Source organism: Belonocnema kinseyi, chromosome 9, assembly GCF_010883055.1.
Source record: "Belonocnema kinseyi isolate 2016_QV_RU_SX_M_011 chromosome 9, B_treatae_v1, whole genome shotgun sequence".
NCBI lineage: Eukaryota > Metazoa > Arthropoda > Insecta > Hymenoptera > Cynipidae > Belonocnema > Belonocnema kinseyi.
This window is the reverse complement of record NC_046665.1, coordinates 50,914,247-50,939,605: the sequence shown is the minus strand read 5'-3', so window position 1 is coordinate 50,939,605 and position 25,359 is coordinate 50,914,247. Positions and strand designations below refer to the sequence as shown.

The 25,359-nt window shown below is 28.9% G+C and overlaps 1 protein-coding gene across 1 annotated transcript in view; it reads right to left on the bottom strand.

The window, feature by feature from the left end:
- Positions 1 to 25,359, bottom strand: part of LOC117180538 (hemicentin-1-like) — a 159,418-nt gene that overhangs the window by 118,916 nt on the left and 15,143 nt on the right. The window contains exon 2 of the mRNA XM_033373035.1: positions 1,791 to 1,906. Within this exon, the coding sequence (XP_033228926.1) occupies positions 1,791 to 1,906 (116 nt within the window). The remainder of the gene's footprint in view (positions 1 to 1,790; positions 1,907 to 25,359) is intronic.

Here is a 25,359-nt window from a genome sequence, read left to right as displayed (position 1 = left end):
AGGAGTGAGAGCATGCAGATATTGGATGAATGAAGAGGAGAATTTATGCAGAGTATGTGGATACGAAATGGAGTCATGGGCACATGTATTAGAGAGATGTACTGGAGAGAAAGAGGGACAATTGAGTGTGGATGAGTGTGTAAGATGGATCTTGGATGGTAGTGGACAGGGAGTGATGTGGATGAAGAAACTAGATGAAGTAAGGGAAAGCAAGGGAGTAGGGCAGGGCCAAACGGGTGATCCTGAAAAGGGACAGTAAAAAACGAAAATTGTTTTCAATATCGTGGAAAATGCATTTTTTTTATGGTAAGAGGAAACGGAAGCCCTGGAAGCTCACTCATTTTAGGAATTAATATCACTACTATTACTATTGCTTATCCTGCGTAATGCGAAACAGTAGAATATAAGTAGTAGTTAAGTTAGACTAAGGATGGAATTGTAAATATATGTACAGGGAGCGGTGGCCTTCAAACCCGTAAAAGGGAGAGATTAAATACATACATACATACAATTGATTTAATAGGATTTCGAATAATTAAAATTATTTTAGATTAATTTAAAAGATGGACGATTTTATTAAATTAGAAGGTTTTAGGATATTTTTTATGAGTACAAGGAATTTTGTGAAATTTCCAATGATTTTAAGGAATTTCAAAAGCTCTCAATGTATATTTATAAGTTTTCAGGATTATAGAAAATACAATTATATTTCCAGAATTTCAAAGGAATTTTCTAATTATGTTGGTGGATTTCCAAAAATTTTATTTATATGAATAGAAGGATTTCACAGAGTTTCAAAGATTTGAAGAGATTTCCAAGTATTTTGTGCAATCCATTCGAAGTAATTGGAAATTCACCCTGAATCCTTATTAATTTAACCTAATTTTTGTTTGAGACTCTTTTGAATTAATCAGAATTACCTTGATTTTTTTAATTCTCTTGAATTCTTCTAAATTCGCTCATTTGTTCTTTGTTCAATAGTTTTTCAATATTCTAACTTTTGTGAAATCTTGTATTTTTTGTGAAGATTTATAAGTTCCTATAATAATTTACGTAAAATTAGAATTAGGCTTATTACGTCTAACACCAAAATTAAATAATTGTAAAATTCGTTAATTTTCTGTAATAACTTGTAGAGTTTTACAACAAAGTGAACAAGGTATGATTGCAAAGTTATATGAATTTTGATATTGTAGGAACTTAAACTATATTGTTAATGTTTTGACTTTTACATAAGAGAATGCGAGAGAAATATAGTTATTTGTATTCAATTGTATTTTTTTGTTAAATCTGGTACATTTTATTGGAGAAAAGTATATGTTTGAACGAAAAATTATAGTTGCACAGATGTTTTATTCTTTTGTATTTTTGTTCCACCAAGGATATTTTTGAATCGTTTGCAATTTATTTTAATTTACACGAATTTAATCAAATCCTTGCCATTTCCCTAAAATTTCGCTAAAGTCACTTCGATTTTCCTGAAATCAATGGACTTTTTTGGATTTTAAACGAAATTTGAGCAACTCGTTTGAGTTCTTCTAAATTTAATTCGAATTTTTTTTAATTCTTATGAATCGAAATCTTTAAAATTCAAAAGAACGTTAGGCTTTGAAGAATAGTGTTACGAAGTTAGAATTTTGGTCTATCAAAAATAATTTCATAAATATGGTAATGGAAGATGAAAAATTAGTCTTGGAAAAACCAGGGAAAAGTAAGGAAATTTTGGAAAAAAAAGTTTTTCTGTCACCCTATGAATATAAATTTCGAATTAATATTAATGTTTTTGATACCTTGAATGTTTGAAGATGATTGACGACACATGTAAAAACGACGTCGCGTCCTTGAATCACCGTGTGGTTTTCCAGAGGAAATAGAAATTCTGGCATTACTTCTGGTGTAATTTGGCCTGAAAAAGTAATTATTCAATTAATAACTATGGTTTCACTAGTAAAATACTCCTACAAGGACATTGGAGCAACCAGAAAACCACCATATGTGTTTTTTAAAATCTAGAATACCAATATCATTTTAAAGGTTCCTTACTAAATTCGATTTTTAAAATTATTTTTTGTCCACTTTTTTATGGTGAAGTAACGTTCTCTTTTTCTCTAGGTTTAAAGAAATTATAAAAACTATAAAAACATGTAAAAAATATATACAAGTATTTTACTAATATTATTATATTATTATATATTAATATTGATATATTACACCTCAATTTCACCTTTACGCGGGACGTAAATATGTAAAAATATTGAGATTTTTAGGGATAACAATCATTTTTAATACTATTGACAAACAAATATTCGTCATAAAAAAGCACATCCAAAATTTTGAACCGTGGGGATTCGAACTCGTGGACATGCGTTACTTGGCTATCGTAAGCCAAGAATATAACCACTTGAGATATTTCGAAACGTCTCTGTTATAAAAGTAAGATAGTGACTTGACCGCGAAAATGCGATAATTCACATCTGATCCTAGTAAAATATAATTTTTCATCATTTATTTACTATTTATTTGCTATTTTACGGTTTATGGATATTAGATTTTTGACATTATCTCAGTTTACTCTAATCGAATTATAAATCATTATTGTTCAAGAATACATATTTCTGTTGACATTAGTTAGTAGTTTTTCTCATGTATCCATGGAGTTTTTATTGCAACATGAAATTAAGAATATATGTTTTAAGTTAATTAATATTAAAAAAATTATTTGTTCACATGCAAATTAAAAAGAGAGCTTCATCATACAATTTAAAGAATGTAAAATTCCTTGAGTTTGATTTGGAACATTTTAAAATATATCTATACTTTCTGAGAGCGAATATTTTTTTTCATTATAAGAAAAACCTTATCCCAACTCTGTGAGATATTTTTTTTGACTTAAGTTTGCTAATAGAATTGATAATAGCCAAAATATACAGAAATAATCATTTACACAATTTAAAAAAAATGGATTTATCACGCTTTATTCGCTTATTACTCTTCAAAGAGGGAATTTTAGAAAATAATTATTGTTTTTATTTTAGGACAGGGAGTTTCGGTAAAGAAATATAATTTCACTTGGAACAGGGCATTTTTGACACGGAATGGGAGTTTCTTAAAAGAATTTTAATTCGGATTTAGAAGAAAGGAATTAAAAAAATTCCTCTTTCAAGTCAGAATTCGTCACAATTTGAAAGTTCCGTCTTCTACATTTTGGATAAAAAAGTACTTTGTTGTTTTGTTTTGTAGAAATTAATCTTCCTGGTTGAAAATTAATCCATTTGGTGAAAAATTTAATTATTCTAGTTAAAAATTCATCGTTTCAGTTAAAAATTTATCTTTCTGGTTTAAAATTAACTATTCCAGTTCAATATTTACATTTCATTTGCAAATTCATCACTTTGTTTGAAAATGTAGCTACAGGGTTGTCCATTTAAAGTGGAAGCATTTGTGTCTAAAAAAATTTAAAAACAATCGTCCTTTTGTTCATTTAAATAATCATTTATTTTAGTTAAAGGAGATTTGTTCCAACTACTTTTTGAAAATGATATCGCGCAAATAGGTACCTTTGGCCGTAATGGACAAATGTGACGGACAAAAATTATATTTAAAAAATTTTTATTTATGGATCCTAAAAGTTACAGAGTTTTCAATTGAATATGTCCAAAATCCAACTATTCCAAGAACATTGTTTCATATTAAATACCTTTAAAATTTAAATCTTAAAAACTAAATAAATACATTGGGATTTTATATTTTCAAAGTTCAAGAATTTTCCATTGTGACCTTTCGAAATTGCAGAAATTTAAATTGTATATCTTTAATGTTGAAGAGTTTGGAATTTTTGAAAATTTATTATTAAAAATTTCCGAAATTTTAAAATTACAGTACTACAGAAGTTACGGATAACAGAATTGTAAACTTGACTGTTGATTTTCAAAATCATCTAAATTTAAGAATTTTTACAATTAAAAATATAAAATTATGCAAATTTTAAATTAAAAAATAAAAACTTCGGTAATTTTGATGATTTGCACTAGAAATTTCTTCAATTTGGAAATTTAGAATTGACAATTTGACTTTTGATTTTCAAAATCCCAAATTAGGAATTTCCATTTATACATCCTATAACACTGAAATTTGAAAGATTCAAAATTTTAAATTAAAATTTTGATCTTCAAAATCATCAACATGTAAGAATTGTTTAAATCAAAGATTTTCAATTGTAAATCTCAAAATTAAATTATTAAAAAAAAAACATTCTAAATTATATGATTTTGAATTATACATATATTAAAAATGGACGGGTCTGCAGATGCAAATCTTGAAGATAGCTTTTTTTCAAAATGATATTCAAAAATTAAAACAATATCTTATGATCTTATATTTGAATAAAAGTTACAGATTACTAAGAGCCAAAGTAGCTATTTTACTATTTATTTTAACTTATGATTAATCATTATATTTGATGGTAATTTAAACTGAAGCATATATTTTAATTTGATAATTAGGCAGTCAAAACAAGGGACGTGTAATAAGCGTTCGCAGAGCCCTTTTTGCATTAGCTTTCAATCAAAAACATTTTTAAGGTTTTGAAAGCTTGTTTCAATTTAGTATTCAAAATTCTTGAGTTTTGAATCCTTTGTTCTAAAACTGTTTGTGTTCTTATACTATATTGAGTTTTTAAATTTAAAACTATTATATTTTGGATGTTTTTCTTTCTTCAAGTTTAAAATCGTTAATTGCTGATAAAGTTTGAAATATAAAATCCTGCATGACAGCCAATCAAAGTGAAAAAAATTGTTGAATGTTTTTGCGATTATTTAAGTATTTGATTTATTAATGTAGAATAATATAAATTTTTGTTTCTGGTGCATTGGTTCATTAAAACCTATTTCCGCTGGTGAATTCAAAAATAGAAACTCAGCCGAAGTTTCAATCTCATTTCAGTTGCTGTGAATATACCAATATTAATCGATTTATCGTCTTTGTAACTTAGTTACCAAATTCCATAGTTGTACTGTTGAATCTTAGGCGACAATACCTGAACTGCATGAACGCACAACGGTCGATTAGATATTCAACGGGGTGGATGTGCCTGGAGCTACCCATATTCTCGTATCGCATTCTTGTATGCGTTCATGCAAAAGGAGCGATAAATGGAAAAATTCTTGAGTCGCAATCGTAATCCAGGAAAAAGGGCCAATTTGAGGAAGTTTTATAGTTTAAAGCAGGAGAGTCGAAATGTGTTTCATCACCATTCACTTCCCTGTAATCAAATCCTATCGAAAAGGGTTTTTCTTTTTCTTCAATATTGAAGGGTGGCGACTTGACCAGGAAACTGAGAAAGATCGGAAACTTCATCGGTCCGGAAGAAACCAGGAAATGATCGAGTATTTAATTTAAAATCAGGGAATTTACTTCAGATCGCAAAAAAATCAAGTTTTCATTATCTTAATAATTTTGGTCAATTTAGAAAAGTAATTTCTATTCTATTTATAGTCGCAGATTTTTCATATTATCTCAGTTTACTGTAATTAAATTATAATTTATTATAGACTGCTTATCATGTTTCTTTATAAGAAAAACCTTTCGCCATTTTTTTCTCTGTGAGATTGTTTTCACTGACTAAAGTTTGATAATTGAAATTGATGATATTTCAAACATACAGAAACCATCATTGTTTCAATTTTTTTCGAAAATTGATTCATCACATTTTATTCGCTTACTCCTCATTTATTCTGACTTGGAACAGGAAATTTTATAAAATAGTTATCGCTTTTATATAAAGACAGGGAGTTTCGAAAGAGAAATATAATTTCACTTGGGACAGGGAATTTTTGAATTCATAATTTTAATTGAAAATTCATCTCTGGTTGAAAATGTAACTACTTTGTTGAAAATACATCTTTTAACTAAAAATTTAACTATTTTGCTGAAAATTCGTTTTTTTTCTTATGAATTGGATTTTGAACAGAAAAATTAACAATTATATTTTTGGTTGAAAATGTATCTTTTTTAGAAGAAAATCCAACTATTTGGTAGAAAGTTGATATTTTTTTATTTGGAAATTAAAGTAGTTCGAAAATTTATTTACTTTTTGAAAAATTTGCGTTTTTGTAGAAAATTAATCTTTACGTTTGAAAATGTATCTTTCTGACATAAAATTCAACTATTCCAGTTGAAGATTCATGATTTTAGTTGAAAATTCATGATTTTATTTGAAAATTGATTATTTTCGTTAACGATGAATTTATTCAACTGAAAATTTAAATATTCCTTTTTTTGGTTGAAAATTTATTTTTTCTAGTTCAAAATTCAACAATCTGGACGAAAATTTATCTTTTCTACTTGGAAATTCAATTATTTCGTTTACAAATTAATTTTTTTGGTTGCAGGTTCATCGTTTTAATTAAAAATGAAATTCTTTGACTGAAAAATGAGCTGCTTAATTGAAAACTTGTTTTTTATTTGAATGTTTGTTGAATTTTTTTAAACTCAAAGTGTAACTATTATTCTAGTTGAATATTCAATAATTTTAGTTAAAAATGTCTCACTTTGGTTGAACCTTCGTTTTTTTACTAGAGGCTTAATGATTCAATTTTTGGTTGAAAAATGATCTTTTTTAGTTGCAAATTAGTCCTTCTCGGCATAAATTAATCTTTTTGGTTGGAAATTAATCTTTTGGTTCAAAAATTCATCTGTTTGGTTGACCATTAATTTTTTTAACATAAAATTGATTTATTTAAGTTTCCGTTGCAAATTTATCTGTTTTGGTAAATGTTTTTTTTTTAATTCCACTATTTCAGTTGAAATTTCATTGCTTTAGTTGAAAATTCATGTTTCTGGTTTAAAAGGTAAGTATTTCAGTTGAAGATTTATAATTTTATTTCAAGACTCATCACTTTGATTAAAAATTGAAGTATTTTATTGGAAATCCATTTTATTTTGTTGAAAATTATTTTTTCTTCTGAATGTGTAACTATTCCATTGTTTGCAAAAAATTCATATTTTTAGTGGAAAATTCAAGAATTGATTTCAAAATTCATTTATATTCCAATGTTTTTGCTCTTTTGTGTTAGAGGATGTTTAGCATGAACATTATCCATTGAAATAAATGTTTGAATTTTGCGAAGAATATGAACTTGTTACATTTAGTTGACCGGGCAAATTGAAAAACTTGACTGGGAAAAAACGGGAAATGACCGGGAATTTGAAATCGTCCACCAAATCACGACCCTGATTTGTCTTTCTAGCGTAGTGTTTAAAATACGAAGAATAGAAACCAGGAAAACTAGAGAGTTTCAGAGAAGAAAATAATCGGCTATGACCAGCTGACAAAGCTGAAGTTGTGGTACCTTCTCATTTAATTATTTTTTAATGTAGGATTATTTAATTTAATATAAGATTTAATATAGTATTATAGGATCTCCAAGGACTCCAAAGATTTAAAGAATGGCGAAGAATTTGAATGGATTTGAAAGATTTAGGGTTATTTTACAAGTTTCCAATAAATTTCGGGAGTTTAAAGATTTCAAGGAATTCCAAAGAATTTCAAAGAATTTTTAGAGACCTTTAGGGAGTAAATAATATTTTAACTGACTTCTATAGACGGATTTAATTCGATTTTTGTGGATTTTATGTGATTTAATGAGATCTCAGAGGATTTTATTGTATATTTTCAAAAAAATTGTGAAAATTATTTAAGATTTTGTACAGGATTTCCAAAAAGTTCTAGAGATTTCATAAGAATAAAGGGATTTTTAAAGTTGCAAAGTATTTAAAATAATATAGTGTATTTTCAATGACTCTGAGAAATGTAATGATTTTAAAGAATTTTATAGAGGTAAAGAAAATATCAAGATAATACAAAATTTATAAAAAACTTCGAATCATTTCGTAAGATTTCAGAAGATTTCAAAGCTTTACAAAGATTTAAGGGAATTTTAAAGAATTTCTAGAGAACTCTAGAAGTAACTTAAATGACATGCAATTCGAAGTGTTTTCCCAGGAGGGATTTTCAGGTGTTTCTACAGATTTGATGAAATTTTATAAGATCTCGGAGAATTTGAAAGATTTTTGAAGATCTCAAGATGTTTTATATTATTTAAAAAGATTTCTAGTAATAAAATATTTAAAATATTATATTTATAAATATTTTAAAGAATATGGTGCATTTTAGAAGATTTCGAGAAATTTGATGATTCTAAAGAATTTTGTAGGATTATAGAAAATTTTAAGAGATTACAAAATTTCAAAATAATTTCGTAAGCTTTCAGAAGATTTCAAGGGAGTTTAGAAAATTTCAAAATGTTTTTAGAAAACTTTAGGGGATAAATGAAATTTTAACTGACTTCTAGGGAGGAATGGTAATGAATTTATTGGTATTTTATGTGATCTCGGGGGATTTCCAAGATTAAAACATTTTAAAAGAAATTTTAATAAATATTGAAGATTAAAACATATGTTTTGCAAGATTCCAAAAGTTTTATAGAGATTTCACAAGATTGAAGGGATATAACCAACTTCAAAGTGCTTTAAAGAATACAGTACATTTAAGAAGATTAGGAAAAATGCAAAGGTTTTTTTTCGGGGAGTAAATGAAGTGGAATGAAATTTTTGGGATTACGTGATTCCAGAGGATTCGAAAGATTTCTTCATTTTTGAGAGAATTTTGAAAGATATTATAGATTTAAGCATGTTTACGGGACCTAATTTCGAAGGATTTTTAGAGAACTTCATGGAATAAGTGAAATGGAATGAAAATTCAAGGGTCTTCGAAGGATATTTATAGATTTAAGGGATTTCAAGGTACTTCAATTGATTTTACGGAATTATAGGGTTTGAAAAGAAAAAAGAAAAATTTGCATGTATAAAAAATGTTTTTTAATTTTTCATCTGTAAAGTTTATGGAACTAAATAACCTTAGATGGAAAAAAGTAAGAAACAAGTTCTTTGTCAAAATAAAATATTTAAAAAAATGACGAAAAATGCATTATTGGTAATACCTAAGGTTACCAAAAAACGGTTCTCGTTTTTTTATTTGCATTTAGGTTATTTTTTTACTTTCTACTTTTAACATAAGCCATTTTCACAAAAAAATCCGTTTATACAAGATCCTTAAAAAATAAAAACAATTTCTGTTTAATATTTTAATATATGTACGTGTTTCCTTAGTTTATTAAAAGAAGCATAACAAATAAAATAAAATAAACGAAAAAAAAAATTTTTGCCAACTTTCTAAAGTTACTAAAAAATTTTTCGATTTTTTTAATATGCACGTTTGTTAATTTGTGCTTACAAGCTCAAGTTAACAAACATGTATATTTTTTCATATTTTGAAATAACCTTGATCAAAAAGTTCCCGGAATCATCACCGTGTGGCGCCCCCTGCTGTCCGATTCACATTTTTTCGTTTCTGTAGGTTCACACACCTTTTAACAATATTCCCTGCGAATTTCAGTTTTCTAGCTTGACATTTGTAAATGTAATGCAATTTTGAGTGCATCTGTTTTTTTGCGAATTTCGATTTTTGCGTTGCATTTAATTTTGTAACAACGTGTGTGTATTAAATTTTGTGTTAAAAATGGATTCAATGGCAAAATGACTTTGGAAATGTTGGAAAAGTGTTTTGGCAACGATGCTCTAAAAAAAACCGCAGTGTATCAGTGGCATGAACGCTTTACCAATGGACGTGAGTCCATCAATGATGATGATCGCAGAGGTAGGCCGTCGACATAAAAAACCGACGAAAACGTTGATAAAGTACAAAAAATGTTGGCTGAAAATCGTAAGTTAACCATTCGTGAGTTGGCAGATGTCTGCGTGAAGCAATTCGCTCTAAAAGAAAGGATCTCTGGAAAAACAACTCTTGGATTTTACACCATGAACATGCACCGTCGCACAATGCCATCATTATCCGTGAGTTTCTCACCAAAAACTCAACTAATACAATTCCGTAGCCATCAAATTCCCCAGATTTAACTCCCTGTGACTTTTTTTGTTCGATCGACTGAAAAAACCACTACGCGGAACGCGTTTTACCAGCTGATCGGAGATAATACAAAAATCGAAAACGGCACTGATGGGCATACCGAAAATTGAGTATCAAAAATGTTTTGAGAGCTGGATCAAGCGCTGGCATAAGTGCGTGGCAGTCGATAGGAATTACTTTGAAGGGGACCACATCAATATTCAAGAATCAACTTATATGTTTAATTTTAAAAATAAATTCCTGGAACTTTTTGATCAAGGTAGTATAATGAAAAAGTTTTTTCTCCCTGTTTTTCCCTCTAAGGTGATTCACTTCCAAAATCTTTACTTAAAACAAATGGTATGCACTTTTTCCCATGCATAAAACAGTTAAAAAATTTAAAAACATTGTCTATGACTTGCCCAATCGAGAGAGATTGTTTGAATTTTGTTTTTGAATTTGTTTGTATTGCGACAAAGAAACTTTGGAGTACTATTACCAATGAATCTAATATTTTGAGTTTAATCGGCCGAACGTAATGTATTTTGTATACCAAATTACAAATATAGTTAACACTTCGATATAATATTTAAAAAATGGTATGACACAATTTTCCTATTATTTTTCTAAATTTATGCAACTATTGACATTATTTTGAATTTCTTGAATGAATCCGAGGCATAATATTGTTCCTAATTCAACAAAATTATTTTGAGCAAAAATAATTTTCTTTTACGGGAAGTAATTCCCGCTAAGGCTGAATTCGTGAGCTCGACAAAGATAATTGTTAATTGTTCTTGATAGAAGTTTCGTGGAGTTTTTCTCCCGTTGAGGGGAAAATATGCAGCCGGATTTCCAGATCAGGAAAATGCTGTGCTAAATTCGAAATTCCGCAAATTCCTTCAAGATTGGAACGTTCACTCGAAGGGAGGAAAAGAGAAAGATGGAAAGACACAGTACAGCCGGAAGTTGCATTACGTGCTTGGAATAATAGCGAAAATCCTTTCTGCATAAGTATAAGTATGCATGGGCGTATACATAGGCACTTTTCCTCGACGAAAATATCACGCTTGGTAGAGTGCGATGTGAAGGAAGAGCTATGTAAAGTGTATCCTTTTTTCCTGAGAGCTGTGACACAAAAAAACATAGGATACGGTAATGACAGGGGACTAAATAATATTTAAGTGTGTACTATTTAATAGATAATAATATTAAATATTTAAGTGTAATATTTAAGTGGGTAGTCAAACTTGGAGTGTCAACATTTAGATGGTCAGTTTGCATTTCTAGATAGTAACAAGTACCATCGAAATTTTTTTCTTTATAATAACATTTATTTAAAAAAAGGTCTGCTCTCGTCACTCCACTGGGAATCGGACCACAGAAATTCCGATTTCCGGTTGGATGCTTTCCCATTAAGATATTAGAGAGATCGAAAGAAGAATCTTCTTTCAGAAATACACGCTACCTTAAGCCAGATGTTACGTTTATGCTACTAGTAATTTAAAGGAATCTTTTTAATTGTCGTGAAAATAGAAATCAACCTATGGGCCAAACTATCTCTAATAGCTTAATGGGAAATTACCCGACCGGCAATCGGAAGTTCTGTGGTTCGTTTCCCAGTGAAGCAACGAGAATAGATCTTTTTCAGAAAAGAAAATTTAATCAAAAAATTTTTTAATTTTATTTTTCATCTTGTCTGAAAATGACGTTGAGTATTTTCTGTTATTTGAAGAATTGACTTGATGGATAGGTTGATTTGTTTTTTCACGTTGGTGAAAAATATATCTATACTGATTGATGATAACTATCTCTGATGATAATACATATTCCTTTAAATTTTTCTTTATAGTCAGCCAGGCCATAATTTTATATTCTGTTTGAATATCCACAGATGATTTCGACTCACTATCAGGATAGTCAAATCGAGCCTTCAGAGTATAAATCAGAAGTGGCTGCGTTACGACCTCTACCGAACGCCAAGCGAAAACGCCCGAAATGCATTTTCCGAGCGTCTGACGTTAGGCATCATGTTTGCTGTGCTACACAACATTTTGAATTAGCTTAAACCTTTTTTTTTGACATTTGGAACATTTGTGGATAGAGATGAAATATAAATAATAATGGTGCTTTCAGACTTGATGGATTTTATATTAATTTAAATGTTTTTCAGGTTTCATTTATTAATTTAAATTTCCATCTCTCGTCTTTCTTACTTTTATGAATATATATTTAGCAGGAGATGGACAACATATAATAAAGTTGATCCCACGATATAATTGAGTTAACACTTCGAGATAGTCAAGCTAAAATTCCTGGGATAATCAGGTTCAAACTCCAGGATCGTCAATTTTACACACTGAGATAGTAAAGCTAACCGTCAAATTTTGACACTCCACGGATGGTATGCTACACCATATGTCGATAAGTAGCTTATATCGGTACACGAAAAAAAAATCATTTTTCGAAAAGAAAATCAAGTAAGACCATGACTAACTAGGGTCGTCACAATTCAGGAAAACCTAGAAATCAGGGTAAAGTTAGGCAACTTTGTTGGTCAGGGAAATCAGGCATTTTGACAAGCAAATCCAAAATTCAAAGAATTTCTATAAAAAGGTATTTAAGTAACTGTCAAGAATAATCAGGACTGCGCCAAACATCCTGTTTTCCTCACTTTTTTTAAATCACTTTTTAGTAACGTTTTAAGATGAAACGATCACTTGAAGGGTGAAAGTTTAGAAATAGTAACCAACAAAACGGGAATTTTTCAGGGGACAGAAAAAGCGTTCTTTAAAATCGAAATCAATATTTAAAGATGCAACAAAAGTACACGGAAGTATTGCTGAAGTGTAAGTAATGCTGAAATGTTCCTGAATTTATATATAAAAAGTTTAATTAAAAACAATTATTCAGGTTCAAGAACATGAATGTAGAAATTGAAAATCTCAAAGTGGCTCTAAACTAAAATTTGAATAGGTTACCTTCGAAATTGCGAATAAAATTTAATTTTCTGTTAAAATAAAAAAATAGAAGCATGCCTCGAGGTAATATGTACAGTGAAACTCTTCAAAAGCCCTCACTTCTATAGCCTTTCCGAGAATCGATGCCGCGCCATAGGTAGGTGTAAAAGGAGCTGCGCGGGGTCTGCGGTTGTCACTCAGGTGTGAAAAAACAAGAGCGGAGCGGGCTATAATGAGTTAGTTCCCACCCACCGTTAGCCTCAAAATCGGCACTATAGAAGAGTTTCATTGTATCTGAATGCAGGTAAATAAAGTTTTATGTAAAAAGATAGCCAATTCTGAAAAAATCGGCCGAGAATCCAAGATTAAAATTGCTTGGGTTTTCACAATCGGCTTGGGAAATCAAATAACAATCGGATTTTCAATTTTCCCAAAAATAAAAAAACACTCCTGAGATATGGATATTTTAAATAAGAATAGAAAATGTTTTATTGAAACAATTATTCTGTTCCGAGAAAATCAATATTGAAGATCGCGAGATCACAGTCTGACATATATTTTTTCAAATCTCTTTGATCTTATGTAAAATTTATTTAATAATTAAAACAAAATTCTATTAAAAAATTGGATTTCGAAAAAATCCTTTGACCATAATTTGTATTTGGTTTTTTTAATTTGTCAGGCAATTAACTCATTTTGAACAAGAATGTTAGTTATCTATCCTGCCACTCTTCCCTTAAGGGCATGTGCCTGTCTGTCACGTAACAAATTACGTGTTATATTCAGCGATTTATGATTCGAAAAAATATTGTCCTGAAATATCCGGAAATGGTTCAAAACGTCTTAACTGCACTCCTGTCTTGCACATTAAAAATTGAATGTTGTTTACATAATGCAGTTTTATTAATTTGATTTTTACTAGGGTGCTTAAACCTCGTCATTAGCTACATTGAAAGTTGAAATTTAATAAAATTGCGTTATTTAAACAAAATTAGAAATCGAATGGACCAGATAGTTGTGCTCTGACACATTTTGAAATATTAACCAAAATTTCAGCAAAATAATTACATAATTAATACATAAGGGTATTTTAAAAGATGCTCAGAAATTTTCAATAGATTTACATACACTCGAGTCGCGATACTGCGAAATTCAGTACTCTGAAATCTCGCTATCGAGTACGTTTTTCTCCCAATAGTGAGAACGACCAGACAGGGTCGACTCCCATGGGCGCGTGTGATTACACATACTTTTGTAGTTATCCATCTTCTTGTAGATGGCTCTACTGTAGGGGCATAAGTGGGGTTAATATTTTCTTAAAATATCTTGGCGCCGCCATTCTAGTGTTCATTGAGGTTATGGTTTCGTCAAGAAACTTCAAATTTTCCTAAGTTCAAAAAAGTTGTGTCTCGCCGTATGAAGTGAAATAAGGAAATTGAAAAATAAACAAAGTTAAAGTAAATTAAAATGTTTGTGCTCTGCCAGGATGTCACTGATTTCACTTCTCTATTATAATGCGAATAAATAAAATGTTGAAAAAAGGTTACATTTCATGTGTTATGTAATTCTTCATTTATTGGAGAATGATTGCAAAATTGTACAAATTTATGCCGAAAAATGGTACAGGAAACAGTATTTACACATTTTTCGTCATAAATTTGTGTAATTTTGAATTGATTCGTTTATTTTCTCCAGTTTTAATTCATGCAACGCATTCAAATAATATACACATTTACGTGCACGAACACATGGATACGCTTTAGTTTGCCACCTCCATGTAGATTGCGCTAGTGTCGCTATAAGTGGTCAAACACGCCCATGGGAGTCGACCCAGTCTGACAACGACGCTATAACCCCTTCTCCCTCACTACTCATTTCTACATTTCATTATTATTATTATTACACCATGATTTCATTAAATGTACGATTCACTGCAATTTTAATTTTAATTTAAAATCAAATACATTCGATACTTATTACGGTGAAAGATTTTATATTTGTGATGTCCTTCAACGTTTCCTCCGCTCTATTCATTTGGATAAGTTTAATAATAACGATTCAAATCGTCACTACAAACTGTCAGGATGTTAACAGTTGACATTTGAATATAGCAGATAGTCGGAGGAGTGCGGTCCCCTCATTTGTTCTCAATATTGAGATTTAATGGATTTTTCTGTTGAAACTTTAAAAGTTTTTGTTTAATTCAATCTAACCCCTTCTCAACTTACCTTCGCTTTCTCAGGAAATTCATTAAAATCCTTTTCACTCTCTTGAACTTTTCGAAACTCGTTTTAAACTTATTGAATTCAATCAATTTTGTCATATTTATAAATTGTTTTTAATTCGATTGCATTTCTTTAAATTTAATTTCAAAATTATGAATTTCATCAACATCTTCTTTTATGCCTTAAATTTCTCTAAATTCACTTCAATTTTCCATCCTACAGTAGATAATAATTTTAATTAACTGGAAAACTGGCAAAAAATTAACTAGCTTGTGAGTGGAAAAATACATTTTGATAAAACATTGAATGCTTTTTCAATATTTATTCTTTTCATACAAACATTGAAGTTACTTAATATAAAAAAATGCAAAAAACTATTTATTTGTTAAAAGTTTTTGAACACATAAAAATTCGAGTTGAAATTAAATTGTAAATATCGAGAACCAGAAAATAAGTGTCATTAGTTTGTTTTGAGATTTGTATCAGCATAATTTTCAAAATATTCTTGAGAAATATTTTTGATAAACGTTGTTTACTCACTTGAAACCTTTCGAAATTATTGTAAAGTTTCTAAAGTTTGTTTTTAATTCTTCAAAAATCTATTTTTCTAGAAATCTTTTAAATTTTAAAAATATTTTTGAATTGCTTTAATTCTTCTAAGTATTTCTTGTATTTACTCAATATTTTTTTTTTTTTTGATTTTATAATCTTACTAAATTGAAACATTTTCCTTCAAAACATTTTACATTGTTTTCGAATTTTAAGGAAATCGTTTGAAATGTTTAAGAATCTTTTTTTTATTTTCTCCTAAAGTTTACTTTTTTTAAATAAAAATTCTTCTAACGTTTTCACACGAATCTTACGAAAATTCTTTTTTTTTTAATATTTTCAGACCTTCTAAGCCTTCTAATCTTAAAAAATTATTCAAATTTTTCCTGATTTTTATTTTAATTCTGCAAAATTAAAAACATGAACTTAAAATCTTTCAGATTCTTCTGAGACAACTTTAAAAATCTTTTTAAATGTTTTGAAATCTTTTTAAATAATATATTTAAATTAATTTTTCCTAGAAACTTAACATTCTTTTCATTTTCGTAGAACCTTACAAAATTTCTAGAAAATCTTTACAAGTTTTAATTATTTTTGAATACTTTTAAAACGTCTAAATATCTTTTGAACGTACTCAATTTTTTTTCTAAAAACATGCAATATGGCAAAATTGCAAAACGTTGATTTAAAATCTTTTACACTCTTCTGAAAAATGTTATAAAATAATCAAAATTATTTCGTAATGTTTTTCAATTCTCTCCTACAATTAATTAAAAAAGATATCATTTAAAAATTTTCCATGAATCTTAAGAACATTTTTGCATTCTATTGACACCCTGCAAAATTCAGTTTACCTAAAAAATTTAATTCCTGAAATATTAAAATAATTTCTTCAAAAGTCTTCCATATTCTTTTTCCAACGCATTTTGAGATCTTCAAAACCTAAAGCTATTCTTTAAAAATATAAGAACTAAATCATTAAAATATTTTCCAGAAATATTGAAAACAATTTGATCTCCTGAAATCTTTCATAATGAATAAAAAGCTTCTGATTTTTTGCAAATTTTTTTAAATAAGTGTTTTCCCATAATTTAATTTTTCTTATTCACTTGAAAATGTTAGAAAGCTCACAAATTAGTGTGGTAGCGAACTTATAAGAACAGAACAAAAAATTCTGTTCTACCTATAATATTTAGAAGCATTTCGAAATAATTTCATAGCGACATAAAACTGTTTATTTAAAAAATTGGATATACCAAGTTAAAGGTGAAGTTTTTGTGACTAATAAACCAAATACTAGTGTAAATTTGTAGTAGTTAAAAAGCCCAGAAATTGTAGTTGTGTTTAGGAGCCACTCGGTAAAGATGTAATTTTTAGGACTATGGTATGTAATCTTTCGTAGAAATCATAACAATCTCACGGGATATCTGAGATATTTTGGTAAAATAATGATATTTTTAACTATCAATTACTGGAATGAAATGGAAACTTCTAATGTGTGCCCTAAGGGTTTACATTTGTCTGGCACCTTCTTCCCTATTCCTTTACACACCTTCCACACACTTACTTGGTGGTGGGGAGGGGGACCAGCAGTTTAAGGTGGGTTCCGAACCACCAAGAGCAACAGCTTTTTTAAGAACTTAGAGAACCATTTTCTCTAGAGGCACCGGTTCCACGACTCTCCGGAGGAGTCAAAATCGTTCTATTGAACGGGTCTAACCAAAATGTTTAATGTAGCTAACTGATTAATTTTGAGATATTTTGTTTCTAATAGAATATTCAATTGAATATGTAAGCTTCCTTTTTTTCGAAACCGATGGTCCGGTTTTGTAATTTGTAGAACAGCTGGCCCACGCAGATTCTCAGGGGGCAGGACGAGAGATGGTTGCGACTCTTGCCTCGAAGGGCCGCCATGCGCAAGTACTTAGTCGAGTATATTGCGCAATATTATGCATTCCACTTGGAAACTGTTCAAGCGGCCTTGACTGTTTACGTTTCAAGGGAACCGATTGAGTAACCAGGTCAGTGTGAGTCAACCCCTGAAACTGTTATTATATGGGACTTGGAGTGTAGTTAAATTTTTTCTGTCTACTGTGGGGTGGTTCAGCCTATTTAGCTTGGTGATCGAAATCAGTCCGTTTATTATTCTCAAAGTATGTGAAATGAGTAAGTGTAAAAACACGAAGCTTCTTGGGAATTCGAAGTCTTTCAAACTACTTATCAGATTGGAAAATACGCCATTGATTTTGGCTTAGGTGAGGTTCGAAGTGAGACGGACGCTAGAGATGCAAACCTTATTTTAAATGAGACTTCGAAAGCTCTGTATATAACTAGAACCTCACGGCTTTCACGATCCTTCGCGGTTTGTCTTGTGGTTGATCAAATGTTCGAATTTTCCCAAGTCCTTAAAGTGTTTTCTCTTCCCTGAGAATGATTCCCTCCAAAAGAGAAAAAATCAGGTTTCTCATTTCTTTTCATGACCAGTTTGACCCGCTTAGAATGTTGAACCATAAGTCAAATGAAGGGTGACAGTACAGAACTAGATAACCAACAAAATCGGAATTTTTCGCAGGAAAGCGAAAAAACATTCTGTAAAATCACAATTACCATTTGAAGATTGTACAGAAGTGCACTTCGTAGATGTCGTATTGATGATTTCAGTAAAAAAAACTTAATCAGAAAAACGTATCCAGGTTTGAAGAAATAAATGTGCCAGTTGACAATCTCAAAGGGACCTTGACCACAAATTGGAACAAGCTTGTCTGCGGTTTGAAAACAAATTTGATCTTCAGTTTAAATAAGAAATTCAAACTGACTCCCGAGATCCTGAGTTTAAGAATGAAGTTGAAGAAGTTTTTATCTAAAAAAGTCAACCAATTCTGAGGTACATAAGAATTTATTGTGATGGTAAATAGTAAATAGTTTTTATGACTGTATTATGAGATGAGAATTTTAAGAAATCCTTTCATCACCACCTTATTTGATTTTTGAACCATTTTTTATGCAATAAAGCAAATTTTCTGAAAAATTATAGTCATCTATTTCTATGCGGCTTCCCTTAAATACAATTTTAATCAAGATTTTGATACCTAAAGATAGATCAATAAAGTAGTTGATATTCTTATAATTTAGTAAAATTTAACAATTATACACGAAAAAATACGGGGTTTGAGCCTATTTTGTCAGAGTGGCCGTAGGTCAGGGGAATTCAAGAGGGAGTCAAAGATTTTGACAAAAATTTTGCAAAATTCAAGGAATTTATATTTATAACCATCAGGATAATTATTTAAAACATTTCAATCTGAGATTGCATGATTCCGTTTATAAAAGATTCTATGTTTAAAGTGTTACAAGATTGAGGTTCTGGTATTTGAATATGAATGGTTAGTCAACATGAAAAAATAAGGAAATTTTAAAAATAAAGCTTTGCTATCGCACTGATGTAAGATTCTTGGCAGTCATTTTTTGCCTTATATTTGAAGGGTCCTGGAGCATAAGAGCGTAAGTTAATTATTTTGTTAAAAATTAATTAATTCGGTTTAAAGTTCATCTCTTTGTTTGAAACTTTAATCATTTTGTTTAAATTTATTCTTTTCATTAGAAAACTTATCATATTGATTTAAAATTTGCTTCTTTATTGTTGAAAGTGCAACTGTTTTGTTGAAAATTCAACTTTTTTAGAGCAAATTCGTATTTTTACTTGAAAGTTGAACAATTTGAATAAACTTCTTTTTCCTTCTGGATTAAAAATTCTTTAATGTTGAAAATTCGCCTTTTTGGTGAAAAAATTCATCATTGTAGTTTTAAATTCATCTCTTGAGTGAAACATTCAAATATTTTGTTGAAATCTCGATTCTTTTGCTGAAAATAAATTTCTTTGAATGAAAATTAAACTTGTTCCTTTTTGTTCAAAATTCTTATTTTTCGCGTGGAAAAATAATTTTTTTGGGTAAAAATTCAATTTTTTTTTTTTAAATTCGTCTCTTTAGCTTTGAAGTTAAGCCATTTGGCCGTGAATGTAACTTTTTGGACAAAATTGGACTTTTCTTAATTGTAAACTAAAAAATTTGCTTCATAATTTAGCTGTTTTGTTAAAAACGTTATTGTTTTCTTAAGAATGAAACTATTTTGTTGTAAAGCAATTTTTTGTATCGAAAATTCAAATGTTTTATTGCAAATTCGTCCGCTTGGATTGAAAATTAATCTTTTATGGCAGAAAATTCATATTTTTTTATTTAGGATTTCATTATTTTCTTGAAATTTCGTCTTTTTTTGGTTTAAGTCAACTGTTTTTTGTTTTAAATTAAAATCTTTCTTAGATATAATATCTACTGATATGCTAAAATTTATCTTTTTGTTCCAAAATTTAATGAACTGATTGAAAGCTGAACCACTATGTAAAAAATAATTTTTGATCTTGTTGAAGATTATTCATTTTAGTTAAAAATCATCTTTTTGGTAAAAAATTAGTTTTTTTTCAACTGAAATCATAACTCGTTCATTTAGAGGTTCATATTTTTTGTTAAAGATTCATCTCTTTGAGTAAAAGTTGAAATATTTTAATGAAAACTTATCTTTTTTTAAAGGAAATGGAACTATCTTTGGGTTAAAAATGAAACTGTTTGTTTGAAAATGCATATTTTTTTGGTTGAAAATTCAACTGTTTTAAAGAAAATTATTGTTTTCGCTTGAAAGTTTAATAATTGGATGAACTTCTTTTCCTTTGTTGACTAATAATGCTTTATCTGATCAAAAATCGCCTATTTTTTAAAATTTGGTTTCATTTGCTGAAAATTATTTCTTCTATTGAAAATTAAAATATTCTATTTTTGGTTAAAATTTCGTCCTTTTTAAAGACAATTTAATCTTTTTGGTTAAAAACTCGGGTTGAAAATTCAATTACATGTTTTGTGTTTATTTTTGAAATAAACTATGCTTATGTTTATTTTTGAAAATTTGTCTTTTGGATTGAAAATTCATCTTTCTTTTTTAAAATAAATAAATTAAAAACATTAAAATTCTATTCTGAAATTATGTTATTCCGTTTATAAATGATTCTTAGTATTACATAAAAAATGTATAAAACAAATGAAAATGATACATAATATTTTCCACTATGTATAATTTTCCTGCCTGGGCGGCCACCCCATTTGGGTACGAAACGACTTAAATAAAAAAATAAATGTGTCCTCGTTCGATTCTAAACTTTATTGATAGACATGATTAGAGTATTACTAAACTATAATAAACCCTAACAGGGGTTTTACGCCCTAATTCAAGTTTGGCTCCCACACCCTAATTACCAGGAAATAAGGGTTGTAATTGAAGATATAAAACTGGTATAATAGATATAATGGAGGTTAAGGATAGATTATATTGGTTCTGTTTGGCGAGGAGAGTTGGCAATCAATTTGTACTGCGGCGGCAGTGGATATCAGCTTAGGGTAGATTTCTTAGTGCGAGACCACTGATGTGGAGGCTAGGCGCCCTGCAACCGATCGTATAAGGGTAATACATCGTCGGACCCAAGGGGTTTGTGGAATCCACTTAAATCCACCATGATTTAGTTAGCTAGACTGTTCTGTGCGCACGAATAACGGCCCAGCTTTTTAGGAGTGACAGGAACCGTTAAAAAGTCATCTTCCACTTGCTCTTCCACTTAATTGTTTTCCTCTACGACATTACATTTACAATTTACAAGCACTCTTAGTATGCACTTTCGGGCCCAAGAAACGACTATACATGAACAGGGTGACCGCAGGGGAAGGAAAACCCGGGAATCAGCGAAAAGTCAGGGTTTAAAAAAATGGCGAAAGTCAGGGAATTTCTGCAAGAAGCGCTTTAAGTAAAATGTGAAGAACAAACAGGGTTGCCACAATGTTCCACAATCAGTCTCTTTTTTTCTTTGAACTACTTCAGTCAATTTTCTTTCAATAAATTTACCTATGGGAACCACTATTGAATTCAGGTCCATTACTATTTATAAACGTTATTAAATCAGTTTAAAGTATTTTAAGGTATTTCGAAATATTTATAAAATTTTTGATAAATTTTAGTGATTTAAATGGATTCCAAAAGATATGCAGGATTTTAGAGTATTTATAAAAATTCCAAGGAATTTGCCAAAATTTTTAAGGGATTTCATAATATTTCATAGGATTTCAAGTAATTTGTAATATTTGAGGGGTTTTAAAACATTTCAAGGAATTGCTAATAGATTTAAATAATTTGAAGAAACTCAAAAGGATTTAAAAGATTTTAAGGTTTTTTTTTAAATTTCTAAGGAGTTCTCAAAAGCTTTAAAAAGCTTCAAGACATTTCAAAAGATTTCAAAAGATTTAGAATATTTAGGGTATTTAAAATGATATTGAATAACTTTCCATAGATTTCAATAATTTTAAGAGATTTAAAGGATTTTAGGGTATTTCAGAACATCCCAGGAATTTTCAAGAGTTTTATCAAGTCTGAAGGGATTTAAAAAGAGTTCAAAGTATTCGTAATATTTTAGGGCATTATAAAATATTCCAAGGGATATTCAAGATATAAACAGAATTTCTAGAGGTATGCATAAGTATAAGAGAACTACAAAATTTCTTATGTGGTTCTAAAGAATATACTATAATTTCTGTAGATATGGAATTATTCTATGGGATTTATAAGGTTTTAGGATGTTAAAAAAAATCCCAAGGGTTTTTATCAGATTTATGAGGATTTTAATGATTTTAAACGATTTTAAAAGCTCTCAAGGTATTTTAATCAATTTTCCAGGATTTTAGGAATTATTATCAGATATAATGTCATTTCACGAGATTTCCTAAGATCTTAATGGATTTCACAAAATTTATTTACAGGAAATAAAGGATTTCGTAGGATTTTAAAATATTATAAAAGATGCCAAGGAATTTTCAATTTATTTTTGTTATTTGAATGGGCATCAAAGAATCTGACAGATATTAGAATATTTTTAAAAATCCTAAGGAATTTTCAAGAGATTTTAAAAATTCCGAAGGATTTCAAATCATTTTCAAGTATTTGAAACATTTTAGGGCATTTGAAAAAATTTCAAGGAATTGTAACAGATTTTCGACGATTTTAATCTTTTAAGGGATTTGAAAAGCTCTGAAGGTATTTGAATACATTTTACAAGATTTCAGGAAAGTGTCAAGGGGTTTGAAAAGATTTTAAAACTTTCCAAATATACTAGGGTGTCTTAAAAAATTCATAGCAATTTTCAATTGATTTCTGTGATTTAATGGCCTTTCCAAGGACCTAAAAAATTCCAAGGATTTGAAATATTTTAGGGATTTTTTAACAGATTTCAATAATTTCAAGTTATTCCAAAAAATGTAAGAGATTTCAGAGTATTTAAAAGAATTGATGTAATTTTCAAGAACTTCAGAAAGTTTTAAACGATTTCAAAGTATTTGAAAAATTTCTGGGGATTTTAAGAGATTTCAAAGAATTTGCAATCGATTTCAATACTTTAATAAGATTTAAAAGGATTTGAAATATTCTAGGGTATTTAAAAATATTCCAAGGCATTTTCATTAGCTTTAAAAAGTTTAAAGGAATTTCAAAAGATTTCAAAGGATTTGAAGATATATAGGATATTTTAAAAACTTCTGAGGATTTGATGATTTTAAAGAATTTTGAATGTTCTCAAGGTTTTTCAATAAACTTTCTAAGGTTTCAGAAACTATCATCATATTTTATATAATTTTACGGGATTTCATAATCTTTGCATGGATTTCAAAGAATCTATTTAGAAGAATCGAAAGATTTCGTAGGATTTGAAATAATTTTAAATACTTTAGAATATTTTAAAATATCCTACAATTTTTTTTATTTATTTTAATACTTTGAAAGCACTTTGAAGGAATTAAAAACTTTGATTATATATAAAAAACTCAAGAAATTTGCAAGAGTTTAAAAAAATTGCAATGGATTTCATAATATTTGAAATATCTTTGAGTATTTTTAATAGATTTCAATAATTTGAAGCGATTTCAAAGGATCTTAAAGATTTTAGTGTAATTTGAAAATTCCAAGTACTTTTTAAGAGTTTTAAAAAGATTCCAAGTATTTTTAACCGATTTCAGTAATTGATAAAATTTTAAAAGATTTAAAATAGTTTAAGGTATTTTCAAAGATTCCGAGGCAATTTTAAGGTCTTATTTAAGTTTGTAGATATTTTAAAAGATTTCAAAGGATATGATTAATTGTAGGGAATTTTTAAAGATTCTAAACCATTTTCAATATGCTAAAAAAATTTCAGAGGTATCCAAGGATTTTAATGATTATAAGGAATTCAAATCAATTTTTCTGTGTTGCCATGTGTTCCCATTAAAAATGCTTCGACTTCAGTTCGACTTGAATTGCCCCCAATCAAGACATGCTGAAAACAAAAAGTTCGACTTGAGCATGTCTCAGTTTTGAGACATATATACTTTTATACAATATATATATTCAATCAACTCATTTACGGGTTTGAATTTGCATTATACTTGTTTGACTATGATACCGAAAATGTTGTTTGTTTTTACGTATTTCTAACGGGTTAGGAGATACTTCTAGAAAGTTACAATTTTTATTTTGTTGAAGAAAATTTTTAACTGTTATACTTTTTCAGACTCACAGATTTTGAATTTTTCAATAAAAAATAGTTAATTTAATCATTGCATTTTTTTATTCATCGATCTTAATCTCATTTATGAGCCGAAAAAGGTTCGACCATTTCAGCCAAGACAAGGCTTGTCTTGATACAATTAAGCGTCATCTTATCCAAGACAAGGCTCGGCTTGAGATAAGCTAACGCCGTTTTACCTGTCGTGGCCATAAAAGTAAGGCGAAGACCTATGTCTCGACTCAGTTTTGATACGCAGCCAGACATCGATGTCTTGGAGACGAACTCAAGACATAAGCAAGTCAAACTCAAGTCGAAGCATTTTTACTCGGGTTGCAAAGAATCTCTCAGAATTCCGGAAGATAAGGAACGATTTTATAGGACCAATAAGCAGCCGCACAAAGTAAAAAAATTCATAAGTGACATTGTCACGCAAGTTGACTTTTTCATTGCTAAGTTTAAGAGAATATCGTTAAACGGCAATATCACTTATGTATTTTTTATGTTTATACGACAGTAAGGTAATTTGATATTTTGAAAGATTTCAAAGGATTTCATAAGGTTTCTAAAGATTTCAAAGCTCTGAAGGTATTTTAAGACATTTTCCAGGATTTCAGGAAATATGAGAGATTTCTTAGAGGTTCGAAGATTTGAATAGATTTTGCGTAACTGATTTCATTTAATTAGAATCTTATCCTGAGTTTTTAATAACTAAGCTTGAATTCTTTAAAATTCTTATGAATTTTTTAAAAGTATTTTGAATTTTATAAATTCACTTGAATTATTTTTAATTCATTTACTTCTTTTTGACTGAAAGGAATTTTTTGATTGGAAATTAATTTTTATGAACTCTATCAAATTCTTCTCATATCATTTAACTTTTGTTTTCAAATTCACTTCAATTTCTCTGCCATTAATCAATTTTTGTTTACTTTAATTTAATTAATTAATTAATTTAATTTAATTTAAATAATCGCATGATAATTGAAGTCAAGTTTAAAAGAATTTAGATTAAATAATTAATCTAAATTCTTTTAA